The sequence below is a fragment of the Lissotriton helveticus genome, chromosome 9, assembly GCF_964261635.1.
Source record: "Lissotriton helveticus chromosome 9, aLisHel1.1, whole genome shotgun sequence".
NCBI classification, from domain to species: Eukaryota; Metazoa; Chordata; class Amphibia; order Caudata; family Salamandridae; genus Lissotriton; species Lissotriton helveticus.
In genome coordinates, this window is record NC_136070.1 from 922,737,780 (window position 1) to 922,758,900 (window position 21,121).

The 21,121-nt window shown below is 44.5% G+C and overlaps 1 protein-coding gene across 1 annotated transcript in view; it reads left to right on the forward strand.

Annotated features, from left to right (window-relative positions):
- The first annotated feature begins 2,537 nt into the window (after positions 1-2,537).
- LOC144782005 (nesprin-2-like) overlaps positions 2,538-21,121 on the forward strand; it is a 284,781-nt gene continuing 266,197 nt past the window's right edge. The window contains exon 1 of the mRNA XM_078661110.1: positions 2,538-3,159. Coding sequence (XP_078517236.1) covers positions 3,106-3,159 — 54 coding nt within the window. The 5' untranslated portion in view covers positions 2,538-3,105. The remainder of the gene's footprint in view (positions 3,160-21,121) is intronic.

Here is a 21,121-nt window from a genome sequence, read left to right on the forward strand (position 1 = left end):
GTGGAAACTGCGCAAAAGCAATGGGGCATTTGTACAAGCCCCTCTCGCCACAGGAGCTTCACTTTTTTTTGACGCTCTGGTGGCGTAGCGCCTTTTCCCATATTTACAAGGTGCCGCTAGGCCACTTAATGTGGCATAACGCCACCTTGTAAATATGCCCCTTTCCACCGCAGTCCTCTGCAGCAAAGATGCAAGCAATGGGTGTTGCTGTGGGCGTTCAACCTCAACACCCATTGCTTTTTTTACACTGCTCCAGATTTACATGGCTGAGGTAGCGCCAAAAACAGTGCCATTCTATCGCCATGGATTACCAAGCGAAAGAATGATGATACACAGAAAAATCATTGATTGCTTCACGTTTTTGTCTCTTTTTATGTGTGCTGCATTGTGCAGCGCACACAGAAAGAGCAAATTGCCATGAATCATTATTTATGTGCAGGAAGGTGTCCCTTCCTGCACATAAACAATCGCCCCTGCAGCGCAGGCACCCTTGCAACATGGCGACAGGGTACCTGCACTGGTGCTAGGCAGCTTTTTTTACACCAGTGCTAGGGGAAACACAGGGATGCACCGTCTTCTTGTGAATATTGTGAATTCCTGTGTTTTAAAAATGTCTGAGCATTGCGCTTCTGATTTTGGCGCAGCTCCGCACTCCGACATTTTTTTGCAAATATCCCCCAATATGTTTTGTCACAAAATGTGAGATCTACTGAAGTAGCTGATCTGGGTTTGAGTGGTATCCTAAAGCCTAGTGAAACTGAGCAGTGGTAAGAAGTTGTGTTGTACATTGCCGGATATAATTACATGTAACGCATGCTTTGCCCAAAAGCACACATCTGACACCTGTGCGACTGTCTAAGTTAAGGAACTTTATTGGAGGGTGTAACTCGATAACAAAGCCAACGCTAGACACTGCTGACTCACCTACCATTCAAAGTGCAAGGCTGATCACCACACAGATCAGCCATTCGTTCCACAAGCACCACCGATCACTATTATTGTTCATGCAGAAATCCATTGTCTCCAGGATAATACAGCAGGTGCCTGTGCGATCAGCAGGTCACAACGTTGAATCTTGGCAAGAGAAACCTGGCCTTCCATCCGAGGTGGGTACATTTGGTAGATGGGGGCACCTGTTATTTTTTAATGCATGACACAATCACTCATGCTTTTACAATGCATGCCATTAAAAGTGGTGGAAATACAACAAATGCGTTGTTACCATGTGTTCCAGTACCATTCAAGTTGTTACAATGAATTGTGTTAGCGAAGCGCTGGACTTTGCATGAGTATATATTACCACTCAAATCTGTGCAACAGTAGGGAAGGTGTTGTATTTAAAATCCAACAACACGTTCCCTAATGCAAGTCGTTGTAACATCTTGCATTGTAATGGAATGCATGGTTATGGAACACGTGGTAACAACATGTTCATTGTGGGAAACATCCTTTACAACGCAACTTTTACCACGCAGTGCCTTTACGACGCAACTTTTACAACGCAAACCATTACAACGCATTGCGCTGGGGGGCGCTCTAGGATAGGGAATAGGTTTAATGCACTATCCAACACCTTCCCTACTATCCACGGGGACTGGAGTTGGAATAGTAAATTAAACTATTCACTATCCAGCGCCCCAAAGCCCTATGCGCTGTATTGATATGCGTTGTAAAACTTGCGATGTAAAGGTAGGCGTTATAAAAGTATGCGTTGTAACGTCATACATCCGTTCATTGTATTGCCCACGTTGTAATGGTACAGAATAGTTCTGGCTGCGTAGGAAAGGCTATTTCCTGTTATTAATAGTTCTTTGAAACACCAGAAGTAAAAATGAGGTGCTGTATAAAAAAATCTAGTTAATGTTTGCCATGGGGGTTGATTATACTCCCAAAATGTAAAGGTTTAGAAGCAATTAACGTTGCAATAAGAGACTGACTTCTCAATATCTTGGCATTGGCTTTTTTTTTAAATCCTTCTCCCCAAGTAGTGTCATTTTAAGGATTTTTTAGCTTCTGGGCAAGACATATTTTGGGCCCCGCTGTACAGAACAACTTTGAATTGTATTACCCGTTTCCCACTAATCCAAACACACATGATGCCAAACTTAACTGAATTATATGTTAAACTTCCAGAAACGGGATCACACAAAAATAGTTGAAATATGTCTTGCCCGGAGATCCAAAAATCCTTAAACTGACACTGGGTAGAGACATTCTGAGTCAGAGGTAAAGGTAAGCAGAGAGAGAGAGAAGTTAATGTATAAAAATAGAACAGAAGGGGTAAATAGAGAGAAGGGTCACCTTTTTAGGGGGTCACATGAAAAATGGGGGATCTAGGAAATTCCCTACTTTGCCCATGCCTTAAAACATTCTCACTCTTAAGCCAAGCTGAGAGAAAGCACGGAGTACAGGACTAGTTAAATATTTGGTGGCAAAATATTGACCAGTGACAGAGCTATTAATCGCCAACATCCGAGCAAACTTGCATCTGCGTTTACACTGAGTGGCCACTGCAGACTTTGCACTGATCAAACAGAGCAAGGGAGGGGGACCTTTTGTCCGGGTCAGTCTGTGAACACGTTGGTGACAAACTTTCTGCATATTCTGTCACCTGCGCAATGGGAAAGTGAAATGGCCCCTGGGGGTTTGTAGCATCTCTTCTTCCCTTTGCGCTGTGAAAATGCGGGTGTTCTTCTAGGCGCGGGCTGGAAGTGGTTAAAAAATTCAACATTCGATGGAGATGAGAGTCTCTGGCAGGGTAGTGGGCGGGGCCACGGCTTCTCTTACCTGCACTCGGGTTACCTGCCAAGCCGCACATCCTCCTCGGTGTGTGTGCACGGCTCGCCTCTGCCTGTGCCCGGGTGTCCCAGCACCTGCTGCGGCCCGAATAACGGGGGTCACGGCCTCCGTCGCCGCTTCCACGTTGCGGAAGGTTCGAGGCAAAGTTCCGGAGCAGCAGGGGCGCGGCGGAACCCTCCTTCTCGGTTACTGGTTAATGATTACACGGCTCCAGAGGCACGATGCACTGCCTCCTCCTGAGTGATGTGACCCTCTGCACCTGGGAGCTGTGACAGCGAGACCTGGAAACTGACCAGGCCTGCGCATATGTTTGGACCCGGACACCTGGAAAGAAGCACAATCCTACGAGGAGACATCCAGGTATTGTACTTTGATGCTGCCGTGAGAGCACAATAAGAAAGTCTGGTGTTTTGATTGTATAAGGATTCACTTAGATGCTATGGTGATATTATGTGGTTACACCGAATTGGTTTGCCTCGAGCACCGTTGTATTGTTCAATTAGGATGATAGAAAAGTGTACTGACAATTTGACATAAATTACAGTCATGGTTCGGCTATAATGTGCATTGAGGTTTTATGCTAACATTAGGCAACCAGGGTACGCTAAGCTATGTGCCATTATGATGCCACAACAGGACTGAGCTATGTGCCATTATGATGCCACAACAGGGCTGAGCTATGTGCCATTATGATGTCATGAGAGGACTGAGCTATGGCCCATTATGATGCCATAAGAGGACTGAGCTATGTGCCATTATGATGTCATGAGAGTACTGAGCTATGTGCCATTATGATGTCACGAGAGGACTGAGCTATGTGCCATTATGATTTCATGAGAGGACTGAGCTACGTGCATTTATGATGTCATGAGAGGACTGAGCTATGTGCCATTATGATGTCATGAGAGGACTGAGCTATGTGTCATTATGATGCCACGAGAGGACTGAGCTATGTGCATTTATGATGTCATGAGAGGACTGAGCTATGTGCCATTATGATTTCATGAGAGGACTGAGCTAAGTGCATTTATGATGTCATGAGAGGACTGATCTATGTGCCATTATGATGCCATGAGAGGACTGAGCTATGTGCCATTATGATTTCATGAGAGGACTGAGCTATGTGCATTTATGATGTCATGAGAGGACTGAGCTATGTGCCATTATGATTTCATGAGAGGACTGAGCTACGTGCATTTATGATGTCATGAGAGGACTGAGCTATGTGCCATTATGATGCCATGAGAGGACTGAGCTACGTGCATTTATGATGTCATGAGAGGACTGAGCTATGTGCATTATGATTTCATGAGAGGACTGAGCTACGTGCATTTATGATGTCATGAGAGGACTGAGCTATGTGCCATTATGATGCCACGAGAGGACTGAGCTGTGTGCATTTATGATGTCATGAGAGGACTGAGCTATGTGCCATTATGATGCCATGAGAGGACTGAGCTATGTGCCATTATGATTTCATGAGAGGACTGAGCTATGTGCATTTATGATGTCATGAGAGGACTGAGCTATGTGCCATTATGATTTCATGAGAGGACTGAGCTACGTGCATTTATGATGTCATGAGAGGACTGATCTATGTGCCATTATGATGCCACGAGAGGACTGAGCTATGTGCATTTATGATGTCATGAGAGGACTGAGCTATGTGCCATTATGATGCCATGAGAGGAGTGAGCTTTGTGCCATTATGATGCCATGAGAGGACTGAGCTATGTGTCATTATGATGCCATGAGAGGACTGAGCTATGTGCCATTATGATGCCATTAGAGGACTGAGCTATGTGCCATCATGATGCCACGAGAGGACTGAGCTATGTGCCATTGTGATGCCACAAGAAGACTGAGCTATGTGCATTTATGATGTCACGAGAGGACTGAGCTATGTGCCATTATGATGCCATTAGAGGACTTAGCTATGTGTCATTATGATACAATGAGAGGACTGAGCTTTGTGCCATTATGATGCCATTAGAGGACTGAGCTATGTGCCATTATGATGCCATGGGAGGACTGAGCTATGTACCATTATGATACTATTGGAGGACTTAGCTATGTGCCATTATGATGCCATGAGAGGACTGAGCTATGTGCCATTATGATGCCATTAGAGGACTTAGCTATGTGCCATTATGATGCCATGAGAGGACTGAGCTTTGTGCCATTATGATGGCATGAGAGGAATGAGCTATGTGCCATTATGATGCCATGAGAGATGCCATGAGAGGAATGAGCTATGTGCCATTATGATGCCATGAGAGGACTGAGCTTTGTGCCATTATGATTTCATGAGAGGACTGAGCTTTGTGCCATTATGATGCCAAGAGAGGACTGAGCTATGTGCCATTATGATGCCATGAGAGGACTGAGCTATGTACCATTATGATGCCATTAGAGGACTGAGCTATGTACCATTATGATGCCATGAGAGGACTGAGCTATGTGCCATTATGATGCCATGAGAGGACTGAGCTTTGTGCCATTATAATGCCATTAGAGGACTTAGCTATGTGCCATTATGATGCCATGAGAGGACTGAGCTATGTTCCATTATGATACGATTAGAGAAATGAGCTATGTGCCATTATGAATGATGCCACGAGGGGACTGAGCTATGTGCCATTATGATGCCATGAGAGGAGTTAGCTATGTGCCAATATGATGCCATGAAAGGACTGAGCTATGTGCCATTATGATGCCATGAGATGACTGAACTATGTGCCATTATGATGCCATGAGAGGACTGAGCTATGTGCCATCATGATGCCATGAGAGTACGTGGATATATTATGCTACTGTTAGGCAAAGAGGGTGTACTGATAGTCGGTGCTGTTATGATGCAGTGACATATATTGTGCAGTTATGATGCTAAAAGAGTGCGTTGAGATAGTCTAATGTTACGACGACACCGTGTAGGTACACTGTGGGACAGATTTACTATCCAGGGGGTGCACTGTTAAATAGTGCAGTTGAACATATCCTATGAGGGTGCACTGAGATAGTGCGCTGCTACAAAGCTTTTAAGGTCATAAATCAGTAGATAAAAAGAGGCCCCTAAAATGAATTCAAAGATACAGTAACCTTAGCATAAGCAAATATTTATTTATTGAGAATATCCTTATTTCTCTCAACCATAATATACAGTATCAACTAATTTGTTCTAATTTTTACTGATAGCAAAGTATAATTCTCATAAAACAGTTGTTAGCAATATAGCAAAAAATTCAAATAAATCAGCATCAGTTTCTTGTGCCAAAACAGCCAACACGTGTTTCGTGACTTCTTTTGCTTTTTCAAGGCTGTAAAAAGATAGAACATAAAACAACATTATCATAAATAAAAGCAATACAATATTTGTCTGTCATAATCATAACAGACATGATACATCATATTACGATAATTGCAATGTTTGGAAATGCAGCATAACAGATACATTGAAACAATATATTTCTAAAAAAAATCATTCACAGTTTATTACGGAAACATCCCAAAATGTACTTCATATAAAAAACACAATATTACAGAAATGGGAAAGAGATTAAAGCTAAACAACCAAATGCTAATCACAAATTTAAATTTAATTAAAATCCAAATCTATTAGTATAGCAAAGATCTTTTAAAAAAATCATCATATCCAATCTAATCACGGTAAATAAAAAAAAAAATTTTTGCCAAAAGTGAAAACTAAGAAGACGGTTAAATCTTTACCTTTCTCCCACAAAAAAATGGGGCAATCAATATGCGTACAACCTAACTTCACATTCCAGTCGAGCATTCTTCTGAGATGGTTCCTCCAGATTAAACAAACATCCACAACATTCAAATCTCCAAGGGTGCCTTGATATATTGTGCAGTTCAGATGCTATCAGGAGGCACTGATATAATGTGTTTTTATTCTGCCATGAGGGTGCACTGATATATGGTGCAGTCCAGATGCTATAAGGGGGATTGATATAATGTGTTGTTATTCTGCCATGAGGGTGCACTGATATGTTGTGCAGTCCAGATGCTATAAGGGGGGATTGATATAATGTGTTGTTATTCTGCCATGAGGGTGCACTGATATATTGTGCAGTTCAGATGCTATAAGGGGGGATTGATATAATGTGTTGTTATTCTGCCATGAGGGTGCACTGATATATGGTGCAGTCCAGATGCTATAAGGGATGATTGATATAATGTGTTTTTATTCTGCCATGAGGGTGCACTGATATATGGTGCAGTCCAGATGCTATAAGGGGGGATTGATATAATGTGTTGTTATTCTGCCGTGAGGGTGCACTGATATATTGTGCAGTTCAGATGCCATAAGGGTGCACTGATATATTGTGCAGTTCGGATGCTATAAGGGGGGATTGATATCATGTGTTGTTATTCTGCCATGAGGGTGCACTGATATATTGTGCAGTTCAGATGCCATAAGGGTGCACTGATATATTGTGCAGTTCGGATGCTATAAGGGGGGATTGATATCATGTGTTGTTATTCTGCCATGAAGGTGCACTGATATATTGTGCAGTTCAGATGCCATAAGGGGGCACTGATATAATGTGTTGTTATTCTGCCATGGGGGTGCACCGATATATTGTGCAGTTCATATGCTATAAGGGGGCACTGATATAATGTGTTGTTATTCTGCCATGGGGGTGCACCGATATATTGTGCAGTTCATATGCTATAAGGGGGCACTGATATAATGTGTTGTTATTCTGCCATGGGGGTGCACCGATATATTGTGCAGTTCATGTGCTATAAGGGGGCACTGATATAATGTGTTGTTACTCTGCCATGAGGGTGCACTGATATATTGTGCAGTTCACATGCTATAAGGGGGCACTGATATAATGTGTTGTTACTCTGCCATGAGGGTGCACTGATATATTGTGCAGTTCAGATGCTATCTGTGGGGATTGATATAGTGTAATGTTATGCTGCACTGATATATTGTGCAGTTAGGAAGCAGTTATGATGCTATCAGGGTGCAATGGTAGCGTGCTGTTGTCTGTCGTGCCACAGGAGTGCACTGGGATGGTGTGCTGTTATGACACTATGAGTGTGCTCTGTGGTACTGTTCTGCCATAAGGCTGCACTCAGATACTGTGCTGTACTGAAGATGTTCTGAGCCCCTTGACACCCTGTCGGCTGCTCCGAATTTGTGTCCCGTGTCCTTGCCAGAAATAAAGTGAGCCCTGAAACACTGCACTATGAAACTGAATCCGAATTAACTCAGCATATAGGACCTGCAGAATAAATTAATAAAGCTGATTGAACTCGCACCATCTCATTTATCGCATCACTTTTCGAAACGCTAAGTGCTGTGTCCAAAGACACGATAAAAACACATCTATGGTCAGCCCCGCGTCCCGCAATTGTTTCTATTTGTATCTCTTCCCTGTGTAACTTTACAAGTTGTACATTTGCAATTTTTTTCCTGTTTGTATCTTTTATGTAACTCATTTAATCCTAAATCTTTATGAATCACAACTGGTTCTTTTGTAAAGCGCTCTGGCACCTTCGGGTAATGTTCGCGCTATAGAAAATCACATTAAATAAATCAATAAATCAATAAATAAAAAAAGTTCACAGCAAGTACAACACGCTTTCATGCAGCCAAGCGCCCAACCCTCAGTGTAGCGCGCTCCCTGTCCGATAATGTGGAGAGGCGTGTGGGGTGGTTGAGAGGAGGAGTAGGGGGAGTGTGGAGGGGGCGCGTTCTCTTTTACACTATATAGAACACTTATTAGTGCCACCTAAAATAAAACGCATTTGAATCGACTAAGGTAGTGCCTTAAAAAACGTTGTTTCCATTTTTTTAGTAACAGTGCGCTCCAAACTTTGCCCTTAAGGAGAAATGAGTCTTAGAGCAGAAGTTTAGTGGCGCTAGGCATGGTTTGCAATTTGAAAACGTTCTGCTCCCTTCCAGGTAACACCACGCAGGCGTCGTCCACGGGTGGGTGTTGGCGCGAGCGACAACTGTTTTTACTGCAGCATAACAACATAATAAAAACACACAAGGCTCGTTTCGCAACACAAACACGCAGCCCGCGCTGGAAGAGTCCTGGAGGTGGTGGGAAGATGCAAACAAGTTCCCGGGGCCTAGGCGGCGCGTTTTGAATAGGGCACGCGCGCGTTGCTAATACCTCATTAACACCACGTGTACACGCAGCCACGTTAACGTGACTCATCTGTGTTTGGCCGCTGTAAACAGACGCAGGTGGAATTTCACTGGCTGTTGTACAGAGGTAATTTCCATAATGATATCACCTGATGTACTATTCAAACCCTTTAGTGTCCAGCGGTGAGGGCCGCAGTACATCATTTGTAGGAAAATAAGTCCCCCAGTTTTCCTTGGAACCCCACTGTGCTTCCCAATGCTGGAGCTGCCGAATCCAAAGCTGCCTAGTCTTGTTTATACCTAGAAAAAAAGGAAAAAAATGATGGGTGGGAAGCTTGTGTTAATCTCAGCCCCTGGTAATCATTCGGGCCTAAATCCAGACCTCTTTCTATGCCAAGTCAGCCTTGGTCCTTCTCCAATAGTAACAATCCAGTCCAAGCAGCCATTCCATGCCGCCTCTGGCTGCGCGCAAAGCGCATTCCCCCTCCTAGCTTAACCAGCAGAGCACACCTCATATGCCGTCTAAATATGTTTGTTTCCTTGGCCAGTGGGCGTGGCAATCTATCTGTCTAAATATTGATGTTTCTTGGGCGCACCCCACCCTACATGTCTGAGAAACCAAGAGTGTTGGTTTAGTGAGGCTCCACTCCAGACGTCAGTCAGAGAGTGACGTCTCAAAGAGTATAGGGAAACAAACCTCTGTGTATTAGTCACTTTTACACTGCAGCTTTCTTCTGACGAGGCAACACTCTGAAAACAGGAAGGGCGCCTCATGCTCATCTCAGAAACATGAAGACGATGGACTACTTCTGAGCACAGGAATGTACCTATTTTAACACATGGCACAAAGGCCTCTCACGATCATTGGAGTAGGAACAGGATTGGGCAATTCTGGGTTAAGGCCTCTCGCGATCATTGAGTATAGACCAGGACTGGGTGATTCTGGGTTAAAGCCTCTCATGATAATCGGGCATAGACTAGGATTGGGTGATTCAAGATTAAGTCCTCTCACAATCATCTGGCATAGACCAAGATTGGGTGATTCAGGGTTAAGGTCTCAAGCTCATCGGGCATAGATCAGGACTGGGTGATTCAGGGTTAAGGCCTCGCATGATCATCCGGCAAAGACCAGGATTGGGTGATTCAGGGTTAAGGCCTCTCACAATCATCAGGCATACACCTGAATTGGGTGATTCAGGGTTAAAGTCCTCTCACAATTGTTGGGCATTGACCAGGATTGGGTGATTCAGGGTTGAACTCTCTCATGATCATCAGGCATAGACTAGGATTGGATGACTCAGGGTTAAGGCCTCTTGAGAACATCAGGCATAGACCAGGATTGGTTGATTCAGGGTTAAGGCCTCTCACAATCATCAGGCACAGAACAGGATTGGGCGATTCAGGGTTCAGGCCTCTCACAATCATCGGGCATAAAACAGGATTGGGCGATTTTAAGATTGCTTTGTGCAGAACAGGATTTTTCAGTTCAGGCAGGGCCTTAGCTACCCTTGGTGCAGAAAATACAGAGGTTCCCGGCCTCAGAGCTCTAAAGGGCCCATTGAACCCTGACAATTGCTGATTTTACTACACCAACAGCAGTCAAAGGGGATATTCTCATGACCTGAACCAGGGTCACTGGCATCCTTGCTATGCCATTGAATTCAGGGTTATGTCTTCTGACGATAAGGTACAAAACAGCATATAGTGATAGTGGCTTCAAGTGCACCCGCCTCTCGCGATCGTTGTGCACAAAGCATGCTGGATCTTGACAGCTTCAAAGATATAGGCAGGTCAGAGAAGTAGGAGTTTGAAGCTCTCCATCTTAGCTTCTCAAGCCTTTTAAAAAGAAATTCACTAAACTTGGTTGCTGGCTGCAGAAGAAGGTTCTCTCCACACTAGCCAGGCTGCCTCCTTGGTCCTTTAGCAACAGAGATTCTTCCCATCAGCAGGGGTAAAGTCCTTACCCATAAAAGGGGGACAGCCACTGATTCTTCCTCTGGCCATCTTCCTTTCAACTGGTGTGCAGAACACCTTCAGGGAAAAGGTGAACTCTGGATATGCTGGATGGAGGAACTTGCATCCTGGTTCAACAGAAGCCACAGAAGCCGCCTTGTGTATCTTGGCTCAGCTCTATGTAGGCCTCTTATGGTGTTACCAGCAAGGGGTGGTCGCTGCTGACCCAAGAAGCATGAACTATGGCCCCATTGTCAGGGAAGTGGAGCATCGAAATGATGCTTGGCACAGGGCACCAAATATGTTTGCACTGTCCGGATGCCACACTACTATTCATGTGCCAGTTTTTGTAACAGAAACCAAAGAGACTTGTCCACATGAATGTATTCAGAGAATATAAACAGGTGCACACTGATCACAGTACTGTAGTCTGACACAAAAGAGCGATACCACTCACTAGTCACACAGCACATCTCCTTTAAAGTGTATGCCAATAAGTTCAAAGTATAGAATCATTTAGGCTCTAGAAACCAAAACCTATAAAATAAGGGCCTGATTACTAGTGTAGGTGCTATTTATCTTGCCTGATAAATAACCATATCACAGGGTACGTTATTTATCAGGTACAGTAAGTAACACCTAGGGTCCCATTCGGATGGCGGGCGGACTTTGCCTGCCCGCCATCCTCGTGGTAATAGGGACAGCCCGCCTTAAGGGCGGGGGTCCCGTCACCAGCATTAGGATGCGCCACAATGGCAGGAAAGCATTCTGTGCACTTCCATGCACAGCATGGCAGGCACCGCGCGGTGCCTGCCATGCTGTGCATGGAACTGCTGGGGGGTACCATAGGTACCCCCATGTGCACCCCCACCCCCCGGAGTCCTTGGGGGCCCGCAACGGGCCCCAGCAGGGATTCTCCGCATGCCTTTCCGTGGTGGCATTGCCGCCACGGAAAGGCATCCACAATTGCCCATCCTAATATGGCTGGCGGTGTCTGATAGACACCGCCACAATATTATTCCTTTTCCGCCCCGGCCGCAAGGCGACCGGGGTGGAAAAGCGGCAGACGGTCTTTCTGTCCGCCGAGGTCCCCCCCCCGCCATACTAATATGGCGGGGGGAAAACGAGTGTGGTTGTCGGGGGGATTGCCCCCGCCAGGCTGGCGTTGGCTACAGCCAGCCTGGCAGGGGCAATCCGCCCGACATCGTAATGGGCCCCTCAGTGTGAGTGTGTGGTGAATAATGTGGATTTTGGTGTTTAAAGCATCAAAATTCACATGAAAAAGTAAATACCATATGCTTTTCCCTGTTACATTTCAGCAGGTTTGACCTGCTGAAATTGAACAAAGGTTGAGTTATTTAACACATCTGATAATTATTAGATGCGTTAAATACCTTCAAATTCGTAATTCTGACACATCCGATAATTACTGGATGCGGTAAATACCTTCAAACTCGTAATTCTGTCCCATGCGTAAACACAGGTTAGGCACGTTTCAAAATTAACTGACCCACTTGTAATCAGGCCCTTAGGTTCAATGCTGCTGAATGCAGCAGTCATAACTGGATCCACTGGGTGGTTATTCCTTAGAACTGTCACAAGTCATGTGCTGATGGTAATAGAAAAGGCTAAGTGCAAAGTGCATTCATTACTGTATCTTCAGGTTCACCGACTGACTCTTATTTCAGTTTTTCATCAACTGGTAAACTGCTCCTAATCTATTTTTTCCTGCTGGACTTTGGCACTCTGCCATCCTCAAGTATGCCTAAGCAACAACGTTAGTGCAAGTTCAGCAAAAAAGAGCATCACCCTTTCATCATTTAGTCAACCTTTTGTTTTTTACATGTAACATCTGTAATATAATACTTTCAGCAGCTTCGATGTTTGAACTTGTTAAAGTTATGCCCAGTACTATTGCATTTGTGAGTATATGAGAGGCCAAGAAAGCCAAGAGCTGTCCATTATAGCAGCACCCAAAGAAAAACAGAGTACCTCTGTTTGTTGCCTGCTCTGTGTGCCTCTGCGCATCAGCTGTACCATTACAAAGTGCAGGTGGGCATTACTCGAAGGGAGAGACCTGATGCTCCGGGCCCTGTTGCCACTGTACCTGTCAGTAGCATACGGGAAACAGCCTTCACAACAACATTTTTAACTTGTTCTGCCTTTAACCCCTTGCCTGCGGGGCTGATTCCCCCGCTGTGCTGGGGGGAGGGGGCGCGCACAGCGCCCCGGTGCTCGTGACAAGCTCAGCTCGTCACGCAGCATGGTGGCGCTGTGCACATGACGAGCTGAGCTCGTCACGGCCACACCCGTTTTCTCAGAACGTTCAGCACAGCGGGGGAATTAGCCCCGCATGCGAGCGTTGCGGCCGTTATGGCGAGCTCAGCTCGTCATGAGCACACGGCCACCGTGGCTGATGACGAGCTGAGCTCGTCATGAACATGGGAGGGGTTAACATCCATTTTTAGCATGCATATTTTTACCACGAGCATGCCTTTCCAACGCATGCCTTTACCAAGCATTTAAGGTAATTTGAGGGTGTGGGGGTCTTCCCCCACAAATACATTGCTTTTATATAAAAACAATGCGTGGTAATGGCATGCGTTGTAAAAGTATGTTTGTGGTAAAAATATGCGTGGTAAAGACATACAATGTCTTTACCTGCATTGTACCGTAGCATACACAACACCATTAGATGCACCCATCACCACAAAATAAAACAACCAGGCCCGGACTGGCCATAGCGGGCACCGGGCAATCCTCCGGTGCACCGCAAGGGTGGGGTGAAAACAACACATTAAATCACACTACAGCACTTTCCCTCCAACTCTACACTTCTACAGAAAGGCTATAACTACACAACAGCACAACCGCAACAGAACTATAAAATGATATGTCTCTGTCTACCACTCATGCACTATATAGAGAAGACATAACTCATAGCTAGCTTCAATACGGCCTGCACCAACAGCCGGGCATGGGGATCTAGTGCTAACTGGGGCAGCGTGGAGTTCCTGTTCACCCACAACTTTGCAGAATAGGCACTTTCAATATGGCAAAGCCTCATGGCACCCACTTGGCAAAGCTTCAGTACTTTCAGACTAGCTGCAGCAACTGCTGAAGGCACTGGAGATCCCTATTCCTTGGCCAAGATTTCTCAAGATGGCTGCAGTCTTCTTCCAGGGGGGCAGAGGCCACAGCCTCCTTAGACAGGCTGATTATCATACTTTTAAACAAAGTCCCCTGCGTCCTGTCAGCCTTTTTCAAGCTCACCTAGGCAATAGCTGTTTAAAGACAAACAAAGACACAGGGAAAAATTGAAGACATACTGAGCCGGACACTCCCTATCTACCCAAGAGAACCCTGCCCCATCCTATCATCTATCTTATGCTCTTTGGAAAGCCGTGAAGGCCAAAAACTCAAGGCTTCTCCTCCTTGAGAAACATCTGATGGTGTCCATTAGTTATCAGACTATCTCTCACTGGAGAAGTGTGGCTCAATGGTTAGAGCGGCAGACCCTGATGCAGCGGTCTAGCCCGGGACCAGGGTTCAATTCCCAGCCTCGGCGGGTCTTGGGCTAAAAAATTCCACGGACCTGATAATTCTCACCTCGGTGCCTATTCCAATCATGGAGTCCCACTCTGCAACTCTGGGCAATAGCTTGCTTAATCTCCAAAACGGCCCCCACAATGCTAAGGATGCCTGGCCTCCACCTTGGGGATGCCCAGGAGTGGACACCTCACAGGGAAAGCCAGGATGGGTTCCACAGTGGTATTCGTACAAGCGCCTTGAGACCCTTGTGGGTGAGTATTGCGCTATACAAGTATCAATTTACTGTAGCAAGACATTTATACCCACTGCACTAGTGAAAGATACCGGGACTTTCACAGTAATGAAATCTACAACTCACCGACTACATGCAACTAACCAAGAGAAGCTTTAGTGTCACAAAATTGGAAATAGGAGTTGTACAACTTCATAAGTGCTCTGTTCCATAACTTCTGTTTTTTATCTGGGGAAATTACATACACACCTCTTTGTTGGGGACTAGTGTCTGTTGCATCCATCAGCCCTTAAATGAAGCACCCAAAGAGTGCAAGAAAGCTGCTAGAACCCAACCCCTCTCCCAACACCACAAGTGCCCAAGACCCTGTATCTAAGAGTAGAGCGCCAGAAAGAGAGACACATGGAGACATTGCGAGTGCCTTTTTAAGCAATACCTCAGGAGAGAGCCATGGAAACTGCAGAGACTCTGAAAGACAGGGAGAAGCCAAGTGAACCAAGGATCTACACAAGTAGATTGCATGGGTGGAGGTTCAGCCACGCCATCCTGCCATACCTGTGACTTTCCTCTTTGGGGTTCTTGTGGCTCAGTAGCAGAACTCTTACTTGACATCCTCTCTAGGGTGATTAAGGCGAAGAGGTTTTGGTGACTTAAGTCCAAAGTAGTCATTGATGATTTATTAGAACATTGGAATATTGAGGGCTCCATTGAAAACAATGGAGTGCTCCGGGCTTATAATGGCTGGTAGAAGCACGGAGCTCCAACATTCCAATGTTTGACTTTGTTCACAACTGCTGCTGTGAAGGAAGCCCTCTCTGAGCCCGAGGGGATTTACACCCCCTAGGCCTCCAAGAGGCATTTGTGTTGACTAATTTGAACATTCTGCCCTCTATGGGCGGAATGTTCTAATAGCCTTTGGGAGAAAGGCTATATTGGCACCCCCAGAGCTCTTATTGGTAAGTGGTTCCAATTGGGTGCGTGCACTACCCCTGTCCAGGCAGATAAACCTGAGCTACAGTGACCAGTAGAGAGGATAAGGATTTAGGGATATGCCTAGAGGATAGAACCTTCAGTTGTGAGTTAATTTCCTGATATTTCATCTTTAGGACACACATAAATTGTCAGAAAGAAGATGTATTTCTTCTCTGTGTGAGAGTGCATATAACAAGAGAAAGAACTCCCTGATCTCTGCTGAAAGGCTTGATATTTTGTGGCCAGTTTACATTTTTCTGAAGTGCACTCTGCAAAGAGTGATCACTACAATTTTTACCTAATGAACATCAGACTGTAGCAGCATCCAGTGCTGATCATGGACTTCATGGGATTAGAGAGACCGACAAACATTGAATTTAGCTAACTTAGCCTCTGTTTAAATATATTGGCAGAGGGACGCAGTAACCTCCTGTCCCCTAAATACCACTTGCTGCCCATACACGTGCCATGAAGAAACTGGGCATCCACGGAAGCTGACCCCCTAAGCAGCCTGATGTAATTATCGACCATAGGTCACAATGCCGGTTGAGCAAACGCCTGTGGCTCCTTCCCCGTTGCACCCCTCCTTACGTTCCCTCCAACTCGAGATATGTAGGTTATCATGCTGATTTAACGAAGTTGGACTTCACCCAGCCCATCCCGAAGTGCTCCCTGACCACCAAAGTGCCTCTACCACCTGACACTACCGCAATTTTGTAACAGCCGGAGATCCATCTGTGCCCCCGGACATTTTTGCATCCCGTGCTGTCGCACCTTTACTCCCGTGGCTAGCTCCCCGGATTTCACCCTATAATTAATATTCCTTATCTTAGGCACTTATATACAGGCATGCTTATATAATGTCCTGAAGATGATCCACGCATTGCTCACTTGGATCAAAACGTCGTCGACACCATAAAACGCCTCATGCACTAATGTGATGTTATTATTAACTGTGTAGAGACGTTCCTTGCGATTTGTTTTCCTAATTGATACTATTTCCCAAAACAAACCGTGAGTGTTGCCTGAGCCTCGCTTAAATGTTCTCCTAATTCTATGTCTCTATGTTTCTGTAGTAGGAGGCAGGCTTGTGTCCCACTTTCAGTATATGTGTTTGCTTATATCTAAAAAAACTTGCCGATAAATTAAATATTAAACCTCTGTCCACTGGATAAGTTTAACCAATACAGTGCTAATTGGGTCTGTATTAATTTGTAACTTCCTATCCCTACCTCTCTAGGGACCATTGCAAAATAATGAAGAAACTGGGGGCATATTTACATGCCCCTATCACCACCACCACCTCACTTTGTCAGATGTTGTGGCGGCGACAGGGGCTTCCCTTTATTCATAAGGCAGCATTAAGCCACTAATGGTGGTCTAACGCTGCCTTGTAAATAAGGCACCAGTTCACGCTATAACTAGCCTGAAAGTGGGCGGGCAATGGGTATTGCGGTGGGCATTCCACCACAACAACCATTGATTTTGATGCTGCCCCCTCTTTACAAGGGTGGCGTAAATAGGAGGCTTTATTTCTCCTCGTTTTTGCTGTGTCCATGTGTGCTGCTTGTGCAGCATACATAGAAACAGCAAAACGCCATTGATTGTTTATGTGCAGGAAGGTGTCCCTAAATAAAACATAAACAATAACTGAAAAAAATGATGTTTCGCAGCTTCTATTTGTGCTGTATTAAGTAGCACATACCAGAGTTACAAAGCACCATTACTGATTATTTATGTGTAGGAAGAGATACCTTCCTGCACATAAACAATTATTACCCTGCAAAGTAGTACAAGGGCGCCTTCGTTGGCGCTGCGCAGCTAAATCAGCACCATGGCAGGGAGAAACTTGCAAATACGGTGCAGCCCTGTGTTTCAGAAGTTGCGGAACGTGGTGTTAAGCCAAGGAGACTAACGCCACGCTCCGCCACTTCTCTTGCAAATATGCCCCATGGTGACAGTTCTCACCAGTCCACTTCATATGGCTCGGTGGTTCCCTTGGCCCTGGCCAGGAGAGATAGCTTAGTTAGTTATTTCCATATCCTTCCCTTTGGAAGAAAAAAAGGTCTTTGCATCTAAAACACGTTCTATGTTGTCGTCGCATGTATGCTATGTTTTTCTATGTTGCTTTCATTTACCGAACACTGTACATCCCACTGGTGGACGGAACATGTGATGACTGAGATAGGAACCCAGGTGTAATACAGAAGAATAATGTAATCCCCAAATTACAAGTATCCCTAGGGTTCTCCTAAACTTATCCTTCTGGAAGTATGGAGCTCCTCCTCGACCAGGATATCTCCCGAAAGGGCATTCAGCAGCTTTCCTCTCTGGCAGGGCGGTATCCTTCAAACTTTCTGGCTTTCTTGCTCATAAGCAGAAAAGGCTACGCTCCTCTGCATGCCCTCTATGTTCAGGACTGTGGCCGACAATATATTTAACCCCTCCCAGATCAGTCTGGTTGGCTCTGCCTATCAGCCGAAAATGGCTCTCTGAATTCTTTCCAGGCTTAGGGCTAACACAGCCTCGAAGAGGTGCATTACAAGGAAATAAATACAATAGTTGCTCGTCTACTTTTACACTATCGTTCTTTTACAGCACAAACAATGCATTGCAAAGTGACATTCTCAAAGATGAATAACGAATATCGGGCCATATTATCAAGAAAGGGCAATACATTGTCGCCGCTTTTATCGTCAGGAAACTGCCGCTAAAGCGGCGATAATGGGCTTGATAATATGCCCATGTGAATTCCCATAGAAGCCTAGGTTAACACCAGAACCTGGGCTTCTATGGGAATTCACAAGGGCATATTATCAAGCCCATTAACGCCACTTTAGCGGCAGTTTCCTGCCGATAAAAGCGGCCATAATGTATTGCCCTTTCTTGATAATATGGCCCATCGTGTTTACTTCTTTGTAATACCGCGAACCATATTGCATTCTACAGTACGTTGATGACACCCTCCAGGAGTCCTCGCTTTGGTACCTGACCTGGTATTTTTCCACTCTGTTGCACGGCATATGCCTCTAACTTTTTCTCAAGAATAATGTTTGCAATAGATATGATTTTGATCGAATGTACCAGATTTTGATTTACTTGTAGGTATGGAGGGAGTGAACCACAATGTACAACCTTATTATTCCATGAAACCCTCTTCTTAAACTCAATCGATCAATTACTATGATTTACTCCGGTGAATTTTAATAAAGTCGATCCAACACACATTAAAGCGTTTGTCATAATACTTACAAATCTTCATTACAATAAACCACCTTCAATTCCTTATTACATGGAATTACATATTCCAGTGACATGCAAAATGCAATAAGAGTATATATATAATTTAATTTCAAATTCGTACGAAGTGTATATTCTGTGAAACTCATAATCAGTGTGTATGATAACAAAAACGTACTATATACTTACTTATGGGGACATTCAGCCAGCCCTAGTCTACCATTGGTCTGTTTTTGTGTCATTCACATTTTAATTCCGCCCACTACAGCATTCGACATGCCACAGTAGGACAGCCCACTTCAGTCATTGGATAACTTCATTGTGAATGACAGCATTCTCCTCTTTTACAGGAAGCATATCTACACAAAGTAGTTCTCTTCAGTGTTGGGAAATACTGTTGTCATGCATATTTTTTGAAACCACAACCAACCAAAACAATCAATAACAAAGCCTAGAGGCTGGCAGCGAATGAGGGACACATGAGGTTTATCAGCACTTGTTCAAACATGAGGTGGAGAATGGTTTTATCTTCATCATTGTTTTATCTTCACAAAAGAGCTTACATGTTGTTTTTAACAATTGTATGGCAAATAGCATTGGTGGCACTTCAGCACAAGTATCCAACCTATGTTTAATCGTCCAAAGAGCTGTTTGTAATCTGATGTGGTTTGAAACAAGGGTTGGAACCCTGCCTTAGTCATTAAGTGTGGACGGTTGATTGGCAGAGGGATCACTGACCTTACATAATTTATCCTCTGAGTAATGCTCATTTTCATTACATTCACCTGTACCTAAAGTGACAGCTGAAGTTGTATTTCCGTTTGCACCTGAGTCGGGATGCCGCAGCTCTTGTAATGAGGGATTATGCAGTAATCTCTTTACGTGATGCTTTTGCAGCCCTTGAAATTCATTTGATTCAGCATTTGTTCCAGTTTCTCATGAGCAATGGCCATAGGCCATCACAATGCTTTGATGTTTCAACATTCACACACCTGGTTGTTGCCGTCAGTCCTACCGCTTCAATGGGCCATATTCACAGAACTAACTTACGACAAAATCCTAAATTTACTACTTTTGGTGTTCACAGAGGCATTTAGTAGTAGTAGTAAAGTTAGGATTTTGTCTTAAGTCTGTCTTAAGCCTGTTCTAAGTTTGTCTTAAGTTTTTCTTAAGTCTGTCTTACGTCAAACTTAAGACAAAATCCTAACTTTACTACTACTAAATGCCTTCTGTGAATACCAAAAGTAGTAGGACAGACTTAAGACAGACTTAAGACAGACTTAAGACAGGCTTAGGACAGGCTTAGGACAGACTTAAGACAGACTTTAGACAGACTTTAGACAGACTTAAGACAAACTTAGGACAGATTTAAGACAGACTTAAGACAGATTTAAGACAAAATCCTAACTTAAATACTACTAAATACCATTTTGTGAATACCAAAAGTAGTAAGTTTAGGATTTTGTCTTAAGTTAGTTCTGTGAATCGGGCCCAATATGTCTCATTTAGTCCTATCCCTTTTCATTCTCCGCACAAACTTGTGATTCTTTAGTGTACACATGGCACAAAAGTGCACAGTAGCAATTTTTGTAAAAGGGAGGAAGTATTACTGACAACAAGCTGTCTGGACATCGTTGACAACTGGAACATTAAAATGCTAAAATGTTAGGAAAGGAAATGATTGAGGCAAATTGGATTCAACAAAACTCAAAAAAGTGTACCATATACTTAGGGCCTCATTATGATGAAGGGCAGAAAGCCTCATACTGCGATGGGGAGTCGTGCATTGGGTGTTCAGGTGGGTGTTCTCACCTAACACGCATGGCATTTGACACATTCCCAGATTTACAACACGCTATGAATTTGTCAAAAGTCTATGCCTCCCCAGGTGTGGTGTATAAGGGTTGTTTTCGAGAGAGGAGGCATCCCCTTCCCCACAGAAACAACCTGATTTCAAAGCAGACCCAAGGGTGCCTGTGTCGGCGTATGGCAGCCATTTGTACACCAACACTGTGGAAGAGGAGAGGAATGAGCTGTATCTCAATACAGCGCATCCTGCCCTCTTCTTCAGCGTAGGGCAGTGTTGCCCTACGTCAAAGTATAGTAAATGAGGCCTTAAGTGGGCAGGCGACTCTCTGCATGCCCTCAATGAAAGCTTGACCCAAAAGCAAAGACATTATATCAAATAAAAATGTGTAATTGATCATTGCAGCTATTCATGTTTTAACAGATTACCTGGG